Source organism: Onthophagus taurus, chromosome 2 (genome assembly GCF_036711975.1).
Source record: "Onthophagus taurus isolate NC chromosome 2, IU_Otau_3.0, whole genome shotgun sequence".
NCBI classification, from domain to species: domain Eukaryota; kingdom Metazoa; phylum Arthropoda; class Insecta; order Coleoptera; family Scarabaeidae; genus Onthophagus; species Onthophagus taurus.
In genome coordinates this window covers 15,877,710-15,904,297 of record NC_091967.1, presented here as the reverse complement: position 1 = coordinate 15,904,297, position 26,588 = coordinate 15,877,710, and the positions used below count along the sequence as shown (strand labels likewise).

The following is a 26,588-nucleotide window of genomic DNA, read 5'->3' as shown; positions in this document are numbered from 1 at the left end:
TAATATTTTATGTTATTAATTTTTTTGTATACTTTAGTAAGAATTAATGTTAAATCTAAAAAACTAAGAACATAAATAAAAGTGTACCAAATAATACCGTGAAAACTGCATTACAAAAGATTAACAAAAATATAAATCTTTAAAAAACACAAAAAAACAATTTTTATAGGGTTATTATTTAGTTCTACAATTCATTCATTTTTCTTTTAAAAGTTATTTTAAAAGTTTAATCTACAGTTTTCAATTTATTAAAAAAAAACGGTTAATTTCGTAGTGTATTAGGCCAGACGGTAGCAACAAAAACGAAGTATTCTTCAATATGTTACCTGTAGAGCGGTCCTAGTTGGTATGGGAGTTGATGTTGACTTTGGACTTGTTTTCTGTTTAGAGAAAAAATCCAAACAATCACAACAAACTCAAAACATTAGTGCGAAATTATTTAACATTAGAATATTTTAATGCAGCTAGGATTAAATGCAACACAAACCAACGGTGCAACAGAACAAACATTTCAAAAAATAATTTAATAATTTATTATTAAAATTTTAGGAGTGCAATTATTTTTTTTAATGGTGAACTTAGCTAAGTCAAGTTAGAAGTATTGTTTTAATAGGTTTCATTAGAATGTGTTTTATTAATAAATAACGTAGTAAATGTGGTTGGAAATCTTTATTTTTTTTATTTGTGTGCTTTTATATTTACCTCTCTAATCAATTCTCGGGAATGTTTATAAAACATCTTTGTAAGATTATGCAAAATAACTAATTCAATACCAAGAAATCTATAATAAATATAAAGTGTGCAATTGAAGTGTTTTGAAAAACAATAAATAAATAGAAAAGCTATAAATCTTATAATTCTTTTAAATGCTTTATTTTTAATTTTTTTATGTTATCATCATGTCTAACATGAAATAATCTCGTGAGTCAACTTGGAGAAAGGACTGGATTTTTAGAGCTGCCATGAACGAATTTATATTATAAGATTTATAGCCTTTTATTAAAATGTTTTCAAAACCTCTAGATACATTAACATGTCTTTATAATAATCGGAAAATACTTTCAAGCTAATAAGAAATTGCTAACAAAAAATAACTAGTACTTACTTTAAAACTTTTAAATACAAAACTCACATCATGCATACACACTAAAAATAAACTTAAAATAGAAATACCAAGAAACATCATCCATAAAAAAATAAAAATAATTAACCACAAGCGATATCATCAATTCTACGTTACTTACACAACAATTAACATTCAAAAATTAACATCAACTGCTTTCGGTTGGTTGGTGTTGGTTTCTTTCCATTATTAAAACCAATTCAATTCAACACTCAACCTACCTGCGGCCCGGTTAATGATGTTACGCCCAATCTTACCCGTCTAACACCAGAGGCTGCACTTGTTATCGAAACGTTAGATGTTATAGATTCTTTAGAATTTGCTCGCCTGAATCCGGACGGTGGAATTCCCGCACCGGAATGAATTACGCATCCTCCTGGTTTACGGCTTGACGGTGATTTGCTCACTTTGTTTATTGGAGCGAATAAGCCAAAATTTGGTCGGCATTCGAAATAACTAAAATAAAATTTCTAGATCGAAAAAGTCTTCTTTGGGGAATAAAAAGTGTACCGTTTTCCGCCGACAGAACCATCATTTTTGCCTCTGGGTTCGTCGAGTTCAACACCGCACCATTCGCCGCCAGCGAATTCGGTGCATCCCATAAATCTGAGAATACCTAATTTAGATCCTTGACTGGATTTGATTATAACGCGATCGCCAATTTTAAAATCGACCATTGCTGAGGCAAGGCTAGTGTTTGATGTGGCTAGAAATACGGTATAAGAAAAGGACTTTGTAAAAGGACTTTTTTATGTTTACTTAGTGATGGTGGAGATTTAAATGGGCTGGTACTTCCTGTTGGAGACATCGAATTTCTAGTTCCATTGAGTGGAGCAGCAACATAATCGCCGGCTCCTCCGGCTTCTCCGTCAAGTGGATATCTTGTTAGACGAGTGAGTCTGGAGAAAATACCTTTTTTTGATTCGCATTGGAAATATCTTATTCCAGCAACTGATCCATCGTTTTTGCCTAAAAGTAATTTTCGTTCAAAATATCTTAACTTCATTAAATTTGTTTTATTTTATTTATTTACAAAACGTCAAATAATGATTCGAGAGAAAGGAAAATATGTTGTACAATTTTGTTTGAAACACATCATCCAATTATTACTTCTTCCACTTACCAATTGGATGATCTAATGCAATACCGGCCCATTCTCCAGGTGCAAATTGAGTTTCTCCAATATAAGCGATATGTCCTGGCTTAGTACCTCCAACCCACACTCTTTGCCCAATTATAAAACTGTCGGTATCTTCCGTAAGGATAGTGCTGTTATCTATCACCACAAAGAAAAAAGGCACGTATAAACACGAGTGCGAAGAAAAGAAAATTTACTGTGGCTACTATAGCAGAGCTTGGTGATTTAAAAAAAATGTGATACAAATTATATATGCTACAGAGGAATAAATACAAGGACCAGTATAGGAAATCAAGGAATTGGTGTGTAATTTTGATGTACCTGAATGACGGCTGAGACCGGCTTCACTCAGCTTTCTAGGGTGCAAATCCCAGAGATAGTCCATGGAAGAGGAAGCGGCACTACCGACTATGAGGTGAAAACACACAACAAAACAGACGTGTATAAAGGCAAACGCAGGCGGTTGTGCAAAAACAAACAAAAAGTGATAAAACACACAAAATAAATATAAGGCATAACTATTTTTGGAAGACACTTGAAGGGATTACTTTATTGTCTTTATCTATTACGCACAAAGTTGCGTTCAATGAAATATCACAGTTTCATGATCATCGCTTCATGTGTCTTCTGAAAATGCAACTATTCTAGTAAAAACAATTCACTTTTCATGACTTCAAACTTGATGATCAATCACTTAAAATCACATTTTTACTATTATCAATTCTTATTATTACTTTTACCATGATTTTATACCAAAAATTTTTGATATTATTGCAATGATTTGATAAGGGTGTCATTCCGTGTGAAAGCTCTTTTCTTTGGGATTTTTTTGGTGAATCCAATAAACATACAACTGCGAACTTTACACCACAAATTTATTCATACTTTGACCAACTTTTGCAGTCCGAAGTGGTCGCTCATTGCTAAAGTACACGGCAACTTAGCCACTCATTTTCAAAACATAATACTTTGGCCACCATTGCAGGCGTTCTGCTTATCAGAAAGAAAAAAAACCAAATAGTTTTGCAATCTGCTAAAGCTATCTTTTTCTTAGAATTAAAGTTATCTTTTACTTCATCTTTCTCTTCCCCATCGTGCCCCTATTGTGGCGTTAGGGAATAGCCTCGGATCCTTATGAAGTTTACCATCTCCCCAGCAAAACACTTACATCGGGTCTGTTTAACACTGTAATTTCCGAACGGCTCCGAAAATGGGAAAATCACTTTACCTATATATTTTACACTATATTTGGATGCAATTTATATAAAAAAATGGATTTTTTTTGAACCAGTCACATAGGATGACCCCCTTAACATTTTTTTAAATTTTTTATGATGAATAAGTGAATTTCATTCAAGCAAATCTTTTGAAAAGTGTTTAATACAACAATATTGCTAAAGTTTGTGATATGTAGAATGCGCTAATTCTAGAGCATTGGCAGAATTAGGTTCGATATCTAGGTCATCGCTGGCTTAAATTAAAGATCAGACCCAATGAAGATTAAATGTAGGTTAAAAGGTTTAAAATGTATGGTTATTTAGATCTTATGTAGCATGCGTTATCTAATATGTATTAGTCTACAATTAACATTAAAGCTTCAATGAATTTAGCAACAATTAAATTTTTTATTATTTCAAATTTCGTGGTAAAAATGATTTTGAAACTTACAAAAACCATTTTTTACTATTATAGCTACTTAGAAATCATTGATTCCAACAATATTTCAAAGGTAAAGAAACAGTAAAAATTTTATTGTAACCATTAAACGGTGTTCGATCAAAAACTACAAACTTGAAAAACAAATTTCTTTGAATATTGTACTTTATACCAGCTGCATTAAAAATACATATGATATATAAATATATCGTTTAAAAAATAAAATTATTGTCGTTTTATGGATCATAATATTATTGTGGTTAAAAAATGTATCGTTATTTAAAACCAGTAGTAAAAGTGTTTTTGAAAAATTATTGTTAATATTAATTTATTTATGTGTTTTGTACTCTTTTATACAAAGAATTTTTTACTGCTATAAAAACCATAAAAAAGAATCAAAATGCCTTATTTATTATTTTACCAGAAAATGAAATCTCGTAAAACAAATAAATTCAAAATGTACAATATGAATTTGCTTGATGCTGAAGTAAAAACATAAATAATTAATTACCCCGAATAGCAATCTAACCTATTTATAGTTTTCTTATAAAACTTACGTGATGAATATCTATTACGCCTTGAAGGCGATGTTGTGGTATGTGGCATATCTTCCTCGTTTTCCTCCTTTACATCTACATGTTTATGTACATCATGCAAGAAGCAAGACATGCAAAGAAAAAAACAGAAAAAACACGAAACTTAAATAAATCGGATGTCAAAAGCACATAAAAAAATTAATTTACAAATTTTGTGTTTAAAACAAGCTTTACAAAAGATATACAGCAGAAAACAGATACGAAAAGCGACATAATGACTTTATACTAGAGATAACATAATTTTTATCAACCGTTTTATCTTAAACGTAATGCGAAAGTTGTATTCTTTCCTAGTAAAATGATTAATAAAACTGTATAATTAGCTTACCTGTAAGTTTATGTCTGCTATATTCTTCGGTTAATCTTCTTAGAGATTCCTCTGATCCATCTGATTTAGCAAAAATGAACAGAAAACACCAAAATACAAAACAAGCCAAAACAAAGCCAACAAATTAATAAAAAAATTCCATTTAATTTTCGTTATTATTATCTAGCGATCACTTCCTCCTACTCTTAAAAAACGGTTATAAGTGATCAACTCATCGAATATGGAGTTTTTATGAGTGGGAGTTTTGTTAAACAACGACATTCCAACGTTTTTTCTATGTTTATCGATGTCATGTGACCTTTTAGATGTAAGCGAAATTTTAAAATATAACGCAATAAAAAATACATAATGAACTTAAAGGGATTAGTAAGATAAAATGAATTGTAGTAGAAGAGTAATTGCAACTTTATCTGTATTTTATTGTATTTTATAAATCTAAAAATTCTTTTACATTTTTAAATTTTAAATTTATTTATAGTAATATATATCCCGTGAAACTGTTACTTAACTTTCAGTTATATATTGTTAGTAAGAAACGGTATCTGTCCGTGAAAATCATGGTAGTGCCAAAACTGAAATACGCCCAAGGACCCTAATGTGACGTAAGATTTGTTTTCAGCTCTTCATAAAATCCAAATTTAAGACAATTCTCAATGTGTGTCTTTATAACTCTTCATCGAAAAAATAAAATGAAGAAAATGTACAATAGAAACGTAAATAATTTTTTATTATTTTGTTTATATTTAGTATAATTTAGTATATTTTGTTAAATGTTGAGTTTAATTAAAGGATCAATTTCTTCGTCATTCAATAAAGTTATTATGAAATATTATGACATAAATAAGATGAAAATAAATTTTTCCATGGATTACATGGAAAAATTCTATAAGATATTTACCAGATAGCTATCTGAGAGATATGCTTGGCAATGTAATAAATTAATCCAGTCTAACGACATTTATGTTTACAAAATTCGAACTGATAAGGATCGAGAAATAAATTGTCCATAAAGTGCTCCCCGAATTGCTTCCAAATAAGCGTCCTCGAAAGCACTAATAACATTAATCTTGATCAAAAATCGATGGAATGAAGGAAGGTGACAGTCTCCACTGAAAAGTTAAAAATATGACTCAAAGAATACAAGATATACGAAGCACTCGCTCCAGACACTTTAAGATCATTGAAATAAGATTGACAGCCTTTTATCAAAGTTGCCAACAATATTTGCTCATTCGGCCTAAAATGATTTTTCAGCTTACCCAGCTCAAGAGAATGAATAAATCGCCATAATAATTTGGGAGTAAAATCATATCTAGAAAAATTTTGTATTGTTTATAAGAAGAATGGTAAAGATATTATTGCCGAGACTTAAAATGATGATTTATTACAATTATCTTATTATAGCTTCTCTTTTATAGGTTAATTCCGAAAAAATACGTTATTATATTGGGTATAAAACTTTTGGCGCCAGGAAATAATAAAAAAGGTAATATATCCGAACAGTCTCGACGCAACAAATCAGTTTTTAAGCGCTACAAACCGACTATAAATATAAATAACAACTTAAAACTTCCCAAAACTTCGACGAATGCAGGTCAAACCCCGTTTCAAAACTTCAAACACGTAAATAGAACCGGGCATTAGAGGACTTCCTGAAATGTTTCTTCGCCGATTAACATTCTTTGCCACTTATGAAATCTTAAACCTTAAGAAATTTTAAGTTGGCCGAAACAATTTTTTTTGAAACATATATGAAAACGATTTTTTAACAAAAAGAGAAAATCTCGTGTATCAGACGTTTTTAGATGGAATGATTGGTGTGGTTTGGATTTAAGCCAGATTTGTAGGCGAAAATGTCCCATCCGTTTCACGTTTTCGACCACGCTTCTGAAAATTTAGTTCATTGATGAACATCGGTTTCAACGTAGGAGCGCGTCGGGTGTTTGGGAACAAAGAATGTCGAGAAACCGTTGGCATGTATTAAAAATGATACATAACGCAGAATGACAAGTTTTGGGATCATTTCCAAACTTTTGTTTTTATTTAAGCTATTCTTAAAAAGATGGGAAGTTTACCCCAATGTGAACAATTTAAATGTTTGTAGTATAAATTTAAATCAAATAAAATTAAAATAAAATTTTAAATTTGTTGTAAAAATTGCCAAAGATATATTAAATGAGAAATTAAGTCGAATTCAACTTTCAAGAGATTTTAAATCATCAGGTTTTTTACAACCACATAATAACAACGATATAACTTAAAAATGAAGTTTTTTTGAGAATATTAATGCAGGTAAAATAAATTTTTTGTTAGATATTTTAAGTTCTAATTTTTGTGAACTAATTAATTACAATTTTAGCAAACCGAAAAGTTGAAATCACAAAATCTGCGTCAACCTGCAGTTTCGTTGGACCCCAAAAATAGTTTGGGTGCAAATTCTAATTAAGCATATACAAACGTGGGCGTCTTGCTATACTATATGTATGTATAGAGGACGTTAATATTGATGCCAGTTAACAACGAATAATGCAGTTCTTACGTCAAATTTGCATGGGAAAACAACTTAAAATAAATCTGATATATTACGTGATCACCGGGATTAATTAATTAATATCGTTGCTTCAAAACATAGTTAATAATGAAAGGGGTTATGTATAGCTCAATGTTAAGGTGTGCTTTATACTTTATACATTTAATAAAGGTCAAGTATAAATTTAATATCAAGATAGGAATTTATAAGTTTGACTTTTACTTCATTATTTTATTAGAATAATAAGGAGTGAAGTTAAAAATGATATAATTTAAAATTTTTAAAACTTCACTAAATATAGTATGACCCACATCATTGGTTCATACAAACTTAATTAATTGCTTTGTTGATATCTTATGCAATGATCGTTCGAGGTGATGCCATTAATATTGAAAATAAATCAATAACACTTGAACTTGACATTGTTGAATCAAATATTACGCAATAATGTTTGGAAAATTTTGCATTTCAAAAGTTTCGGTTTACAGAAAACCCACATCACGCCTCCTATTGGTTTTTATATACTGCTTCTTTCAAACGATCAAAAATGCGGGGGAAAACAATTGTAAACAATAAATACGGATAAATATAGATATGATGAGGTTTTCATTTATAGAATATCCTCATAATGTTCGTTATGTAATTATAGAATGAGTAATGAAATTTTTTATAAATTATACAATGATGCTTGATTTACAAAGAAATTTTTATAATCATAATTGAATTTCTAGTATTTTATGTGTAGTAGTTATAGTTTTAGTTCAATAAAAATATACAACAATTTAGCGCTGAATAACAATTAAAACTAGAACTAACACTAGAATTAGAAACATTCGGAACTAGAGACAACTCGGGGAATACCACGTGTTTATCCATGAACATGAAATAAAGCAATTAGAGGAATAGCCCGATTTTGGATTCTATCTATGAGCGTTAATATTAATATTTATAACTTAAAATATTTTGTCCGTTCTAACGAGATCCATTATATCGAAGTTTTACTGTAATTCCAAAATCGAAACCTGAAATACGTCTACTATCTGTGAGACAGGATTAAATCGATTCAAGGATGTCTTATAAATATAGTAATTTATCAATTTCAGTTTGAGTCTAAACAAAATCATCAACGAAAATAAAGCCAATAATCTCAACAGCTACTTTAAACATACCTTTCTTTCATAGCATTCCTTGTAAATTAATGACCCAGGTTCTTTAACTCTCCTTACACAAACAAAATAAACATATACTCTCGACGAAAATTTTACTCCACGAAACCTCGAAATTAATTCCAATTTACTTAGAATAACATTTCGCGATACTCTAAGGCCACCTTTCGTTTAAACAGTTTAGATTTGATCAGTAACAGAAAAATTATTAATTTAAGTCTTTTTTTACTTCCACAAAGACTTTTAATACCTAAAGTAGTTAATCGTTGGTTTTAAAAGGACATTTTCCTTAACAATACATCACGTTTTGTTCTTTGTACAATTAGAGAGTAATTAAATGGTTTAACCATTAATTAAAACGTGGATGAAAGCAAAAAATTATAATTTCCATTAATTAATTGGTTGGTTAACAACCGTGCGAAAACATACAAGTTCACATCTAATCAATCGAATCGAGAACTAAGTAAGGATGATTTTTTTTATTCCAACTACTGGGCGAATATACCATTCCAGAACTCTGCGCAAGATAGTAAAAGTGAGCAAAAAATGCGTACAAGCACGTTTCAACGTGAACTAAATATGTCAGGGTTACCTGAACGTGATATCTTCGGATACAATGCTTTCAGAGATTCACATTATTACGCGATTGTTCGTTCGATTTACTGCGTCACGGTGGGATAACTTTAAAGGAACGACATGATCTTCCAAATCAAGAAGACGTGACTCATGCCAACAACTTCCATTACTGGATGCTGTTGTTTATCGAGAACAGTTATTTCAATAAAAAGAAATACAAGAAATTCGAACTGTTTCTATACATTTAGTTTAAAAGTACTTCTTATTTGAAATAGTAATCAAAGGTACGTACACAGTCTGATAAATAATCATGAATAATTCACCTCAACAACCTAATTATACGTAGTGATTTGCACTACATGAAGAATAAAGTATGAAATAATGAGTTTTTGTTTTAATCTGGTGAGATGATTACAATACCATACTGAGAACATAAGAAAGTTTACGCTTCGATTGCGAAGATAAATCGTTATTTCTTATAACGTTGTTGAATTTTCTTTTTTATGTACATATCTACATTTTTTTTAATGAAAACGTAATTGCAACGCCTTTATTAAAAAAATAATTCGATGAAAATGAAAACATCATTTTTTAAACCTTATTTGTTAAATCTTTTGTTATTAAAATTAAGAACAAAAGTATTCAAACTGACGGTGAAAGCAACGTCAAGATTTCAATTAGATTGCAATGTGGAACAAATTGAGCCGATAAAGTTGGAATAACGGAAAATATAGAACTTCTAAAAGACATAAAAAAGTTAGTGTCTGAGTTTTATGATCATTTACACTTTTTCGACAAAAACAAATAAATTAATGTATTTAATGTATATTCCAATGCCAAACTAAATAAGAGTCTTTAGTCCACTTGATATATTAAAAGCATCGGTCCATCATCAGTTGTCATCTTTATCACTTTATCACTAATACTTAGCTTGTTCTACATTTTAGCTAAAAATTTGTACCACTCTGAATATCTCATCTATAGTGAACCTGCCATGTCTAAACCCTATTAGATTATCACCAATAATCCCTTGAGCTGCGAATTAAAACTTTTGTAATATATGTCTATATTTTGTAGGCAGTACAAAAAAGATATCCCAGAACTACTTGTGTAATAATCTATCCAGATCATAGAGTATAATGAGTACAAAGTATACTCATTGCACTTTTAGCCAGTCCTATTCTTCTTTGGGTGGCGCTCTCACTTGAACCTATCTTATCAACATATGACCCTAGGTACATGATCTGGTCTACGATTTAAAATCTGTGTAGACTATCCGTTAGTTGTAGGGCATCAGAACGATTAACGATCATAATTTTGGTTTTCTTTGCATTAATCTGAAGGACACATTGATAACTTTCAGTCTCAACTTGGTTTAGAAGACCACCATTTTCTCTTCTGATGCAGGTACCAAAGTTATATCGTCTGCATATCACAGGTTTCTCATTATGATGTTAAAGAGGTCTGGAGAACAAAAAGTGTCGGTTCTCTATTCTCACTGTGGCCATATTGTTGTCGTAAAGGTTTCTTATGAGTATAATTTCCTCGACAGCATTTTCCAGTTAATGCAGTCAAAAGCTTTTTTTACTCTTACTACAACATTATTCCTTCATCCATTTTCATATATATTTTTTTAATTTATATTATTTAGTTAATCAACTTTCTCTATTTTCAAAGAAACATAAAATGTACGTTAATGAAAAGTCTTATGCATAATATTACAAAAACTTAATAAAAATTATAAGCCTAGGAAGAGAAATACAAAGAAAATAGAAATTCATCATTTCATTTTTTTGGAAGATAAATATATTTTATTATTTTCCTTTGTAAAATAACAAACGTCCATGAAGTACCGTTAGAGAATAGCGGGGTTTGAGCAAGAATTTCTTCAAGACACAGGAAACGCAAACCGTAAATGACACAAATACAATGTTTTGCGAAAAACGAACCCGATTGAAAAGACGGGTCGTTTAAACGCCCACGTGCACGTAGATATAAATAACGCCTACCCTTTTGCGATTTTTCGCCCGCTAGAAATGCGAACATGGTCGCTTTCCAGTTTCACTTTACATAATTTTCGCTTACGGTGCTATTTCTTCACGTTATTCTGGTGGGAAGCCAACACAGGTGGAGTTCTATAATAACGTGAACTTTGAAAATGTGCCGTAAATATCACGATATTTCAATAATTCGAAAAGACTTTAAAATCTCCTGAAGTTCAATTTTAAAATATGTTTTTGTAGAGACTTGTTTTGCTAAAACTTGAAAGTGAATCTTTGAAGCGGAAACAAACTTTGACGTTACAAAAAGAGTTGCGCAAGTTCCAAATATATTCATTCACAAGTTTTGACACTGAAATCTATTTATTTACACTGTTGTGTCGTTCGTGAGCGAAACTTTTATGCGTCAACCACTTTTATTAGACTTTTATATACTCTGGTTTGATATGAATTCCAACAAAACGTAGTACGTAAAACAATTTTTTTATTCTGTTTCACGAAACGATCGAAAATGTAACGAGCAAGGCCTCAATTTTACCTTGATTCAATTTATAGATTTACATTTCTTCAAATTTAGAATTTAAATCGATTGTAAACAAGTTTTTTTGGGAATATATTTACACTTTCTTTGCTGTTACCCAAATACATCGTAATTATCTACAGACATTACAGTTTGTGTTGAGGTGTTAGAAGCTTTAATTTTGTTTGATAAACTTTTTAAAAATAGCTAATAGACGCGACGATTTGTCGTAAATATTGTTACTCCTTTGAAGATTTTTTCTACACCATGAAAAAAACGTTGTTGTCACTACTTTATTTTTTGGTATTAATAATTTTTCAGTAATCGTTCTTATTTTGAAATGTCGAGAATGGCAAATAACCAACATTTAGAATATTTTGAATCGATTTATCCCGATATTATATTTAAGTATTGTAATGTCTAGCCAAAAATACATTCTATAATGATCACAATTCAAGTTCACTGCGCAAAAAAAGCGTTTCCGAAACACACAAATCAAAAAAAAAGTTTCGCATAAAATAATTCGTACAACAGTATTAAGTGAGAAATTTAAAAGAATTTTTGACGCATTAAAAAGATTGGGATGTTTATAGTTAATTTCATGTCCAATTATTCTTGAATAAACGATTTCTAAAAATACATTTCCGCTTCTAAATAGCTGGAATGTCCCCAAAAACTTCAATATTTAGAAATATATGTTATCGAACGTCGATAAATTTGATAGGATATTATTTGTTTAACCCTGTAATGAGATGTGTTTAACCAACTGTACAGGACGTGAAGGAATGGTATACAAATACATCGAAAAAGCTAAATTTATCTTTAATAGAAACACTTTATCTTTAAGAAATATTAATAATTAAACTGTGATTTTTACTGCTTATTGATTTAATTACTCAAACAATTATGTTAATGCGACATGTGTCAAGAAGCAAGATATCGAATGTCGCAATATATATTTACTCTATGGGCGATGGAGTACATTCGTTATTAAGTGACGTAGTAATTGCGAATGCAAATTGAATTGAATATACTTATGTGGGTGGAGAAATTTTTTCGCATCATACAACAAACAGCAGTATAATTTTATTACTGAAATCATTACTAAACAGAAAATAAGATACGTTTGAGTGATTACCTCATATAGATTACAGAAAACAAACAAATTTATATACGTGATATGAATAGATTTTCAAATATTTATTTTAAAATCAATTAAATCAAAATTCACACAAAGATATTCATGTTATTTTCAAAACATTTCTGTTTCTCACTTCGCCACCTTAAATCATAACCGTGTTTATAGAGGCGTTATTGCTTTTTACCCAATTTTACAACTTTTCAAAACAACATATTTCACAAGCCGATTGCAAGTGAACAATCGCAAACATACCGCTTTTATTTTTACCGACTATTTTAACGTATTAAAATAATATATAGATATTATTTAAACGCACCCACGTCGTATCTAATTAGTGTAAGCTGTTGAAGAATGCGGATGTGAGTATATCATTCGTTTCTTTTTAACGTTTTAAACTCATTATTGCCAGTTCAACGACACTCACGTCACGTCGTCGTCGTTGTCGTCGCCGTAATGATCACTTTTAGGTCACTTCAAACTCTAGTAATTAATTTATTATAACCAATTAGCTTGAATTAGATGTGCAACATAATTGATATTGTGAGAAATTATTTAGTTAAGTTGTAATTTAGAGTTATTATATAATTTAGAATCACGATAATGAAGAGGTACATAAATTTTAAACTTCCCTTTTTTAATGGCAGGTTCTGCTTCACTTTTTGTGAGTGATATCATTTAACCGTCTTGACCTACATCAATTAGTTACTTCATCGAATAAGATGCCATTAATTTCACAAACCTCACTTAATCGATTTTTTAAAAGTAAAAAGTTCTATATTTGCTCCAAATCCGTGCAAGATTGCAATGAGATGTTCAGAGCTTGTGATTTAGCTTCATTGTAATCTATTTGTCAAATTGAAAGTGTTTAAGTTATTGTAGACCTGATTTTTCTGAAGCCAAATTACTCTGAATTCAATATCTTGAATATGTAGATATGTGAGATAGCAATTATTTGTTTAGTGTCACGAAAATGGTCTATAATTTGATGCGTCACATAACATTATTTAAGTTTAAACTTATGTAACCCATAGTTTAAAAAACTAAATAAATACTCTATCAGTTTGGCAATATGCAAAAAGAAAAGAAAACAATAGTTGAGATGGAAAAGCAAAATTGGTCGTGATTAGCGATTTTGCGAAGAGCCGGATACCGGATATTCGGCAACCCCCTCGGCCGGATATCCGGTTATCCGGCATATCTATCCGGCCATTATGGTTATAATTTCTGGTGCATTTCTGAAGTGATACCCTACATTGCCACATTATTGTATTAATATCTGAATAAAAATGAAATTAATAAGAAAGCTGATAAGATATGTCAACCTATTTGGATCCAAGATACAAAGCGAACTTTTTTGATGCTGATTTAACTAACGAAGCAACTCTAAAAAGAGGATATACTTTTAATTAATTAATAATTGGCGATATTTCCACAAGGATCCTTCAAGAAATGAATTTTATAGCGAATTTTGAAAGTTATCGATGAAAATTGCAACATTGAAAATTTTATAAAAACTTCAAACATTGTTTTCTCAAAAACTAAAAATTATCTTTCAAAACGGGTTTGTTCATTGGAAATACTTTTAGATTTTAACTAGATTTTATACCAATTTTTAAAACTTAATCGGCGAAAATTGCAAAATTCGAAAAAATTGTCGATCATTTCAAAAATTTATTTCTCAAAAACTAAAAGCGATATTTCAAAACGGCTTATTGCATTAAAAAGAGGATACTTTAATTAATAATCGAAAGTGATAACAACGACAGTTCTGTTAGTAATGAATGTGATGATGAATTATAAGCGAAGAGAAGAAAACTAGACGAAACTGCAATAAGAGATTTTATATATCATATAAAATTAAATTAAATCATATTAAATCTCTGTTACAATGAGGTTGCTAATGACAAACCTGATATAAATAAAGTTGTATTCCATTTAATAAAAAAATCCGAAATCGGGATTCATGACATACGAGTGCATGTTACCACATGGAAGATATTAATGAAATAATCCTGATTGTTGTGCCTATTCGGCCATTTTTTTAAATCCGGCCAGATACTGGATAGTTGCCGGATATCCGTTCCATCACTAGTCGTGATCATTCGCAATGTGAGCCGCACGAACGTGGAAAGACGAAAATGTGATATTTACTCACAAATCAGCCCAAAACACACTTAAGACAGTTGCAGTAGTTATAAGGCCAATTACCAATAACCAACCCAACCCGTAAAATCTATAGATACTCTCGCACGGTTTTTCACCTGAAACTCGTATACTCGAAAATCGCATACATCTCATACAAAGTCATTTGGATGTTATGTATCATTATAGACGTAGATGTATCATTATTTATCGTTATAGTCTCTACAATGACAATTACCTTTATCATGGAATTAGAGTCTCTGACGCTGCCAGATAATTTTGCCGAGTTGATTTTGGTAATATTGAACGTTTTTATTTATGGGCCGTTACAATCCAGGTTCAAGATTTCCATTTTAAAACCTGTGTGATCCATTAAAAACGACGCTAAAGTATTCGAGTAATGTTAGCTTTTTTAGAGGAAAGTAGTAGAAGACATATTTTAAACTTTGTAGTAATACCATTACTTAATTTGGAACATCTAAGTACACAATAACAGTATTGCTTTTCTATAATGCACTTTAACGTTTCCAGTTGTAAGGATGTCAGTTGACATCCAACATTTACTAAGTTTTGTCAAAATTGTTCTTTTTGTAATAAAATTTTAAACAGAATTTTGACAAAGAAGACTTCATTTGGCAACTTTATGAGTGTCATGTTTAGGAAATTTTAACATCCACAACTTTCCAGAGTACGTGTTTAGAATAGTTAAATACACCGTCGTTGCAGCCATTCGGACAGACACTTTGTTCTGTTTGGGAGAAGTAGAATGGATCGATATAATATTCATTTGGTCTGTTATAACAAATTACAATAATGACATCTGGGTGCATGTTACCACATTGAAGATATTAATGAAACAATCCTGATTGTGGTTATCTCCTTGTTGACAGTGTGATAATGTCACATACGAAGTTGCGTTTTCAAAAATTTGATCTCATTCTAATTAGATTAAGTGAAAACCAATATTATAATATTAAAATGAACTTTCTCCATGATTATTAAATAATGAAAACTGTGTTTTCAACTACAATCTAATAAATATATTTACTATTATAATTAAATAAAAAAACATATCCTTTTCAAAACTATTTTTAAATACATCAGTAGAAACCTGAGTAGCGTAGGTCACGTTTGCAATCAATCCCCCAGTATGACCTTCCAAGTCAATTAATTTTTCTCTTTGAGATCACTGCCGAAGGCGCCGCTGTCGCATGTGTACATTACCATTAAATTATCATTTCCACGGATGGTCACCATCGATCGCTGTAATTGCATGCGTTACACCTTAATGCACCGTGATTATTACCGATTAGAGCCGTTCTCGTTAGGCGACAATTCGAAATAACGTCATCAACAAGGCGTTCCTCCGATTGTTTGAGGATGTGTGTATACTTAATAATCTTAATATCATAGGGGAAATTAATCCAGTTGATTTATTAACGCTGTTCACCTTGGAGATGACACGGGTTGGAATCTTTGCACACAATTAGGTATGTCCTGTTTTGCGAATAATTATTTTTTGTTTTAAGATGATGACTAAAGTTAAATCCATTGTCTTTGACAACCATTTAATTGGCATAATTGTAACCGATCAGTAATTTATTCCTATAATCAAATCTTAATTTATTTATAATTAAAATTAAGAATTTAAATAGCAATTTCATGAAACCGTAATTTACGTAATCATTAATCGAGTAGAAAATGGCTACCTTAAAGAGTTTATTTTAATTTAAATAAACAGTTAGAGTTTGTGTAATCCTAAATTTGCTAATCATGGCATGTAAACTTTAACCACAGTTTACCCAAGTTTATTCAAGTTTAATCGTAAATCTATGATGCATACTGAATAGACAATTTCTCAAGAATCCTTTTTCCTCGAAGTCTTCGCTACACTTAATATTAATGGAACTGGTAAATATTAATGAGAACGAGCGAACTAAAATGATACAAGGTTCCCACAGCCGAATCGTAAATTAGCTTTTTCATGGTTAAAACGAATTTTCATTCATACTCATTTTCAAGTCGCTGCTTTCTATGGCGCAGATGGCAAGCGATCGAAACCGCAATTATAAATGTTTAAACATAACCACTTTAATGACCCTTGTCATATTTTATTATACGATTAGAGAATGTCCTCAACAACTTTATAGAAACAAGGAATACAGTAAATGACTTGGAGTTTTTTAAATTTTAAACAGTTACGTAATAATTCTCATCAATTTATATCTTACGTCACCTAACTCGCTTTTTCAAGTAATTTCTACGACGACAAAGCAAAAAAAGGTGGAAGTCAATTTTCCTACAACAAATAACTTAAACTCTATCCGTTAATGATTGTCAAGGTCGCATAAATGCGTGGGAATACTCATAGAAAAAATATAAACAATAAGTCGTAGAAAACTTTAAGTTTATTATGCCATGAATAGCGAAAAATAGGTCGAGACAGCGAGGGAATGTCAAATGTATGCATAAAAACATAAATTGCGCTATTTAATCACTGCGGAATCTAGAGTTATTTCGAGAAAAACCGTCATTAATCAGATCAAAGAATATATTTGAATTACGTATTAGTTAGTGTAGCCTAATATGGCTTATATCGATTCATCTCGAACTATGCGCAATTACATTAATTAATATGGGAGGAAAAATGAATTCAATTTAATAAATCATAACTTAGTTTATAAACTTGGAAGAGATCGCTAAAATCTTTGTTTAATTGTAAATTAACCAAAAAAAAAATAAAATCTTAATAAAAAAATTATGAAAAAAACAAATTCTTACCTTTATTGTAATCCATAATAAATAAATAAATTACAATATTAAAATCCAAATTTTTTTAATATTATAAAAAGTTACGAAATTACTTTTGTTAACAAAATAAATAAAAAATGAAACACAACATGCAATTGAACAACACAGAGAACAGTTAAATGGATAAGAGAGCGTCTTAGTGGCTGACTTGATGGGAAATGCAAGCAAGAAAGGTGTAGAGTCAAGCTACTGCTGTTGTTGTAATGGTTGAAAATGTATTGGTGGGACAGACAAGTCGGTGACGAGAGAGACTCCAGGACTTAATTTGCAAAATGACTATTGCAAGCGCGAACCAATTTACATTGGAGACTTGTTGTTCTCGATTAAACTTAATAGGTGACGTCAATCGTTGTTAACATATTATTGTGGGAAGAACATTTTTCAAAAATATAATAAAATTGTGTAACTCAATAAATTTATATACAATTTACAATAAAATACACCTATACTCAACTTAAAGTTCATTTAAAGATTTTTTAAAAAACTTTGAAAACTTATTTATGAATTCTTACAAAATTGTGTGATTGAAAATACTCAATTCAATCCACTACAAGACAATATTTATACAAACTTGTTAAGTAAAACACACCTACGCGCGATTTCAGTATGTCAAATTCGATTTAAAATCTTATTTTAGCATATAAATATTTAATATTATGACAAAATGAAGTAAACCGTTTTGAAACTTCCTACATGATCGCCAAATTTAGCCGCAACGAATTCTAAGTGCCTCAACGGATTTTAAGTCGATAATGTTCCAATATTTGTAGAAGTAATAAAGAGAAATTAAACGGCAAACACTTTCAACGGATCAAAGCTGACTACAACGTTTTAAAACAAATACGGTATTAAAATAGTTGAATAAATGCTCTGAAATTTATATGTGTTAAACCATTATTCCGGCGGATTGTATAAAATAAAAAGGATTTTATAACATTTAGAATTAGATAGAATTCTTAATCTTATGTAGATGTTAATTTAAAACGTGTAGTAAATAGTATTACTCTGCAATATAAAAAATAATAAAATAACGGATTTATAAATGTGATTTCCTATGTCACAAACAAATAATTGTTTAATGATCATTTAACTCAGAAAATTATGATTTTACGTTGCTTTTATTTAAGTTCAGATGGACGATATAAGAGGTGCACTGAGATGAGAGAGAGGGAGCAAATTAATAGGAAGCATATTCTGGTACTTGGCTATGATACTAAAAATAAAGTGGTCTTCAAATAGAACATAAAGAAGTTTAGAGCTAGAAAATGCCAGAAGTCAGACAAAGGTTACATCGCTGGAACCAAACGCATCGAAGGAACTGGCACAGAAAGCCAGAATGCTACGGAAAGCCATCGTCTAGCTGAACGAAAAGTAAACTGCCACTGTGCTAAAAGTTGGACGAATTAAAGTTGGCTGAATAAGTATTCGAATAAAAATGAAAACTGAGATAACGTGCGAAAAATAAATGTTTTAGTTGTGGAGAAAAGCGTGTAAGAACACCAATAAATAATTCTTATGCGACTGCGCAAAAGGACCAATAAATAATGTCAAAGATCAGACAGCTGCAAAAAGTTTAAGAGGTAGTGCTCGACTCGGTGGAGAAGGCAAATTAGTGATCCAAAAGAATAAGAAGCCGATTCTAAAAGCTGAGGCTCCCCGGCGATTCTAAATAAAAGAAGAGAACTGTAATGTTTCCCGACTTTTTTCCTGCAATAATGCAAAAATGATAGTCCCAATATACCCTGGCTGTCTGAGCTTGGTGTTTCGTATGTAAAGTAGCAGATACAAAAGACTGGAGGCTTCAGAGCAAATCTTTCGCCATGGGCATCAACAACCTTGATAAACGAGCATAATGGTCTTTAATAAAGCTCTAATCACTCGTGGTACAAAAGCAGCTAGTTAACTCTAAACTGGGCAAAATTTAGATTCCATAAATGCTCATATTGTCAATGAACAAAAGAATGTTCATTTGTCGGTACATGATATCACAAATCTTTTTAATTTCTAATTGATAGTAAGTTATTAAATTAGAAGTAATGCTATCCTTGATTCCCTGGGTATATAATCGTCGCAAACACTCCACTTAATAAGTAAACGTGGCGAGTTCACTTATTATAACTCAAAACAACTAATTCTTCACTCATTAGTCTAATATAAATGCTATAACATCAATAAATCCCCTTCTTAAAAATTATTTACAACTCTACATTCAACAAAGGAAATTCTATTTTGAACTATAAATGTAAAGATCAACTGAAAATCGTAAACTATGATTTATACCTCCCTTGCGTTCAATATTTCAACACCAGAAGCTGCAAATAGCTCATATACGCAAGCCTTTTGCTATCAAAGAACCATAAAAAATATCATTGAATAATATGTGGGCAATCAATAATTCGCGATTCGAGTATGTTTTTCTTTTATAAAATCGTTAATATAAACAACTGCCACTAAGCTCCGCGGATCTGTATAGAAACTGGTGTACATTAATTTAAAATGACGTACAATAGACTGGACTTTATTTAAAATTGGCGTTGGTTTATTTTTATATCTAAAAACGTAATGTTGTAATAATTTGTTCAATAAAATCTTTTCCTCTTTGTCCACTTTACAAGAGAATCAAAAATAAATCGGTTTTATTCTGGTTTACTCTCCTGTATATTTATCTAAAGCCGTTGGCACAAATCATCGTTGGTGTTAAAATAATCCGTTAAAACAACCGCGACTAAGTCTGAAAAGTACTACTGAAACACGTGCGAAATAAATAAGGTCAATGGCAAAACGCGACAACACTATCCATGTCGTTTTATTATGAAACTTTTGTTATGTAAGTAGCTTGTTAGTTTGTAAAAAGTTGTCCGACCCGGACCTTGGATAGATTTATATTTATTAATGTGGGTAACATGAATGTTTTTTAACCGTGAAAAATCACGTCAATTAATTAAGACTTTTATAAATCAACAAGTATTTTTTTCGAACTTTGATAACTTCAATTAATCATGCCAATAAAAAAGTTTAACATTAAAACATCGTAATCCATAAAACCCCAAAATACAAACCAATAAAATGCTTCAATAAACAAACAGATTTAACCTTCAAACGGTGTTACATATAAAATTTCGTCAAGGAATTTTTTATTAATTTCTGTAGATTAAATATGATTTCTGTAAACAGAATATCAAAACGATCCACGTGTATCCTACAAAACAAGTGTCATTATTTATTGGGATGCGATTCTTAAAAACAAACAAACTCAGAATATTCCATGAAATTTACATTCGATGGTGGGGAGATAGATTTTCGTAACGTGTATTGAACCGGAAGTTGAACAAAACCGATCGCAAAACAAACGGATCGGTTCCGGGAGCGAAAACACCGAAGCCGTGTCAAAACAATGAAGGCGGCGCGACCCCGTCGGTATCGAAACACAATCCAAGTTGTATTTTAACTTTTTGTTTATACAGAGTTGCAATTACCCCAGTTAAATTAAAATTGATTTTATCCATAAAAAATATTTCGGCTTCAGTTTTTATTATAAAATTTTCATTAAAATGATAAAAATTAACTTACTTTTTGCAGGAACAACTTGTGGTAAACTAGGTTTGGGCTGCGTTCCCATACAAAGTCGACCAATTTTTGACCCGCTGGGCGGTTTTATTCCGGACGGTTTGGGAATTCCACTTTTGATACTTGCACCACTTTCACTAGCCTTACTAGAAACACTCACGTTATCACTATTGTCCACCATACCAGATGATGGATTAGTTTTTGATTCAGTTTCATGCACTAGTTCGCTCATTTTCTATTTGTTTTTATTTACACCGAAATGTCTTGTTGATTTAAAGTTAATAAAATGTTCATAGCCGTTTTTAACGTTTTGTATAACTTGAATTGATCAAAATTGAAAATGGCGTCGCTTAAAATCGAAGCTCAGAAGAATTCAAAAAGGCACTATCATTGGTGTATAAAATTAAAACCTGAAAAAGAAATAAAAAAATGTTAAATGGATTACTTTGATTACATCGAGAGTGTTTATTAAAATTATATACTATTTTCGAATTTCTTTGAACGAACATTATAATTTTCATTCAACAGACGGAAGCTATAAAATTTATCCTATTTTGAATGCATATCCGTATAATTATTATTCATCTGAGTTTTAAGAAAACTAACACACGTGGATTAGTATATTGATTTAACTTACTAATCCCACTTTTACCACCTCTTGATAAATTTATGCCATAGATAAATCCAGCTCTTAGCTAACTAGAGCGCTTAAAACCGCCGTAACCATCCCATAGATAGTTAAACAGAGGATGGTAAAAGTGGGCCTGAAATAAATTAATTTGTTTAAATCGCAAATAATAACCAAATTAAAAAACTTATTGATAACAACAAACCAGTTGAATTTAACGTGTACATTTGCGATTGAGCCAACGCAAGTATTCATTGCAGAACATTTGGCATAAATCCAATATCCGGATAATAAATTACATACTATATTTCGGTTCATACGATGGTAAAGCTATACAATCATGAAATCATTGCATAGCTTTTATTGTGATGATTTGATGTCCATGGGTTTTCAAACCTAACTGAACATACCAACAGCTAAGTAAAAATGTGCTTAATACAAACATAAATTGTACCGAAGAATGTAAATATTATAAATAACCGGGTTCATAACTCAAAATATATATGATTTATAAGAATAGACCGTCCGATCTGTCCAAATTCATTAATAGCACATGAAACACTAACAATGTTGAGATAACTATTTTTAACAAAACCATAAATATCAATCGATGCATAAAAAAATCTGTTTTCAATTTTTTGCTCAAGTTATCGGTTTTCACTTACGAACAAAGATAGATATTTCCATAGAATGTGACGTAAATTTTTTTGCAAAAAAATAAAACAATCTTAGTATTTCGCTGTGATCATGTTATTCCATTGATTATTGAATAGATGTAAATAAAAACGTCTAGAGGAACTTCGAGGTGAAACATCAGAGAGGCACGTACGCACAAGTTCGAAACGGTTCATTTGCGTTAGTTTTAAAAATACTTCGAGCTACCGAACGCGGCTTATAAACAAAAGGGAGTTCCAAATACAAAAGATGAATCACATAGGATTCGGGCAGACTTAAAGCAAGTTCGATGAAGTTGTCTGGAACTATATTATGCAAGAATTCATATTGTCATCATAATCCATCGTAAATTCCAATTACTCATTCGATGAAAGAATTTTTATACCCTATAAAATGTTTGTACAGAACATCCCATATTCGAGGAGCGACCATTATAAATACACCAGGTAATCGTTAGTAATACCACTAAGGTCTAAAGCTTCCTTAGTATCGGTTATTCAGATTTAGTGTACAGGGTGTCCAAATTTCGATGGATTTGCAGTGTATCTCAGTTATTATGAAAGATAGTTGCGGCTTTCGCGAACCTTAGTTACTTTTTTGTGAAACTTACAATGGCGCAAACCAAATTTTCATAGCTCTCTTCGTTTTTGATATACAGGAGTGTTTCAAAATTTACGATTTTCAGACACCTCCTGTATCTCGGCTATCCGGAAACTTAGTAAAAATGTAAAAACGGGTTCTAATAGACTTTTTCACGTGGAATCCAATGCTGCACGTAGAATTTTTCTAGTCATCACGGTTTTTGAGTTATAAACACAACTCAAATACTGAATACTCAACTTTTAAAATACTTAACTCTTTATAACTCAAAAACCGGGATGACTAGAAAGATTCTACGTGCACCATTCGATTCTACGTGAAAAAATCTATTAGAACCCGTTTTTATGTTTCCGGATAGCCAACATACAGGAGGTGTCTGAAAATCGTAAATTTTGAAACACTCCCTGTATATCAAAAACGAAGAGGGCTATGAAAATTTGGTTTGTGCCATTGTAAGTTTCACAAAAAAGTAGCTCAGGTTCGCGAAAGCCGCAACTTTCTATCTTTCATAATAACTGAGATACCCTGCAAACCCACCGAAATTTGGACACCCTGTACATAATGTGTTTAATAAAAAAATTTTCAGGTACAAAATTATCTCTCTGTAGATAACTTATATTCTTTTGTTGAGTCTAACCAGTATAAAATAAACAGTAAACAGAAATAATAACCAAGTAATTATGATAAATGAAGGTGTCAAAGACGTACAGATATAATGGATTGGGTTGGGTAAATTTTTGTAAGAATTAGATTGGATTGAAATGAATCCAAAGTATTACATATATAGCACACATATATGAAACATACAATAGACCTAAAAAAACGAGAGAAGGAAACTCCAAAAACATCTTCAAAGCCGTAGTGAACAACGTAACCAACTAAATTTCTAAATTATTGACACCTTTCCAAATTTCATCGAACAGAGCTGGTCATTCCAATTAAAGAGTCTAAGAAATGTAAAAATAAATCGTAATAGAACGGAATATGATTACAGTAACCAGCCATTAGTGAAATTGGAGATTTCCTTATATTTGTATTACTAGGGTACCAGGGGGTGTGGAGAGTGCAAGGGGTGGCGCAGCACAACAAAGGAGATCCCCTCCAACAAGCTAACGCGAACTATACCGTAATGCTAAACCTTATACATAAATTTAATAATGTAAATATTCCTGAGTAGTCGTAATTTAATATGGCCTTAAATTGTACTGGATAATTTAATCCAGTATGATTTTGTTTTATTAAATTCCACGTCCTTGTTATCCTTCCATTTGAAGGTATACCTTCCTGCTATCAACCTTCCAAGTTGATAGTCAACAATGCCTCCTTTGGCTAATTTTGTTGTTTCCAAATTTGCAGAAACCTAAGTGTATAAAAATTATCAATAATCAAACAATATCTTTCTCCTAGCAGATCTTTTTCGTTCGGCAATTTCCTTGCATATATCCAAAACTAAATTCGCAAAGTAAAAAACTTTTTATTCCAAACCTAGAGCGTTTGAAAGAAATTTATTGACTGATATGGATGGCCATTCATCGGAGAGGTTTGGTTCAACGAATATGGGATCCAACTACATGGAAACAGACTTGAAATAATCCATAAAAGCTTCGATGATGCTACGACCTGTACTCAACTCCACATTATCCTACATCAAAAGCTACGCTTATTGGTTCCCTTCAGAGGATGTCTAAATTTTAAAGAATTTAAAGTTTTCAAGCGACCAAATAAATTCCACACAATAACATAATATATACCAATAACAATTGTACAGGGTGTCCAAATTTCGATGGGTTTGCAGGGTATCTCAGGTATTATGAAAGATAGAAAGTTGCGGCTTTCGCGAACCAGAGCTACTTTTTTGTGAAACTTACAATGGCACAAACCAAATTTTCATAACCCTCTTCGTTTTTGATATACAGGGAGTGTTTAAAATTTACGATTTTCAGATACCTCCTGTATCTCGGCTATCCGGAAACTTAGTAACAAAGTAAAAACGGGTTCTAATAGATTTTTTCACGTGGAATCCAATGGTGCATGTAGAATTTTTCTAGTCATCACGGTTTTTGAGTTATAAACACAACTCAAATACTGAATATTCAATTTCTAAAATACTCAGCTCTTTATAACTCAAAAACCGTGATGACTAGAAAAATTCTACGTGCACCATTGGATTCTACGTGAAAAAATCTAGTAAAACCCGTTATTACGTTTACTGATAGCCGAGATACAGGAGGTGTCTGAAAATCGTAAATTTTGAAACACTCCCTGTATATCAAAAACGAAGAGGGCTACGAAAATTTGGTTTGCACCATTGCAAGTTTCACAAAAAAGTAGCTCAGGTTCGCGAAAGCCGCAACTTTTTATCTTTCATAATAACTGAGATACCCTGCAAACCCATCGAAATTTGAACACCCTGTACACCAAGCTAATTGTAATGATTTGGCTACATACATTGTAATGGTATTAAGTGAATCATATTTAATTTGTCACATTAATGTACATTAGTCTAAAATAACCTTATCAACAAAATATTATCTAGAAAAGCATATATAATTATCTAAAAACGCAAATTAAGAAATTGATTCATTGATAGAATATTTTTCCAAAACAGATTATAAAAAAAGATTTTGTTTGTTTTCACTTTTTCCATGATATATTTTTTTCCTAAAAATACAACCTGACTAACGAGAATGAAAATATTGAAAACAGATTAGAGCATCGAATTTTTACGAACCCACATAATTAAAAAAAATAGGTATTAACAGAAAACACATTAATACGCCCTCAAGTCGGCAGTTACGATGAATATTTCCTTTGAAATTTAAACACAGCAAAAACAAAGATATAAGAAACGAAAGCTCTCCAATATTCTGCGTCTACGTCAATAATAAAGTAAACAGAATCGCGTTCCTGTCCTATTTCGGATCTATCGGTGGAAAATCGACGGAAAATCTAATAAATAACTTACAGGATTTGCATTTAGCAAACATGTTTTCGCTTAGTCTCGAAGCTGATGATTCTCTCTAATTCAACTGAAATCGATACAACGACCTACATAAAGAGTGTTTACGATGGTTTAAGCCCCGCAAAATCATTAATCAATTGCCGACACAAGCAAACACTTAACAGATTTGGCTCGACCATGTTTTCCTCAAACGATTAGGGACGCTAATTAAAAGAAAATGCCTTCAAACGAAACCTAATTTAAAAATAACGAATTCAATTCTTAGCGCCTAAAAATGAAATGAGTGAATTGTGATGATTCATTTATACAACTCTTTATAGTTCGTTATTTTCACGTATAACGAGCTTGTTAGTTCATAAAATTCTAAAATAAACCAACATAAAAAAATGAATAACAAACTGTTGCTTTGTGTCTACGAATCCACATGAA

At 31.1% G+C, this 26,588-nt stretch overlaps 1 protein-coding gene across 8 annotated transcripts in view; it reads right to left on the bottom strand.

Moving 5' to 3' along the window:
• LOC111427000 (Cytoplasmic linker protein 190) overlaps positions 1-26,588 on the bottom strand; it is a 47,849-nt gene that overhangs the window by 9,255 nt on the left and 12,006 nt on the right. The window contains exons 2-10 of one of the 8 annotated variants that reach the window (XM_023061932.2): positions 21,298-21,704; positions 4,842-4,901; positions 4,475-4,549; positions 2,583-2,669; positions 2,247-2,399; positions 1,883-2,092; positions 1,634-1,829; positions 1,345-1,579; positions 327-380 (exon numbers count right to left, since the gene is read on the bottom strand). In XM_023061932.2, the coding sequence (XP_022917700.2) occupies positions 327-380; positions 1,345-1,579; positions 1,634-1,829; positions 1,883-2,092; positions 2,247-2,399; positions 2,583-2,669; positions 4,475-4,549; positions 4,842-4,901; positions 21,298-21,526 (1,299 nt within the window). In that variant the 5' untranslated portion in view covers positions 21,527-21,704. Of the gene's footprint in view, positions 1-326; positions 381-1,344; positions 1,580-1,633; positions 1,830-1,882; positions 2,093-2,246; positions 2,400-2,582; positions 2,670-4,474; positions 4,550-4,841; positions 4,902-17,697; positions 17,942-21,297; positions 21,705-26,588 lie in introns of those variants that run through there. The other 7 variants (XM_023061935.2, XM_023061938.2, XM_023061937.2 and 4 more) reach the window with 7 other exon arrangements.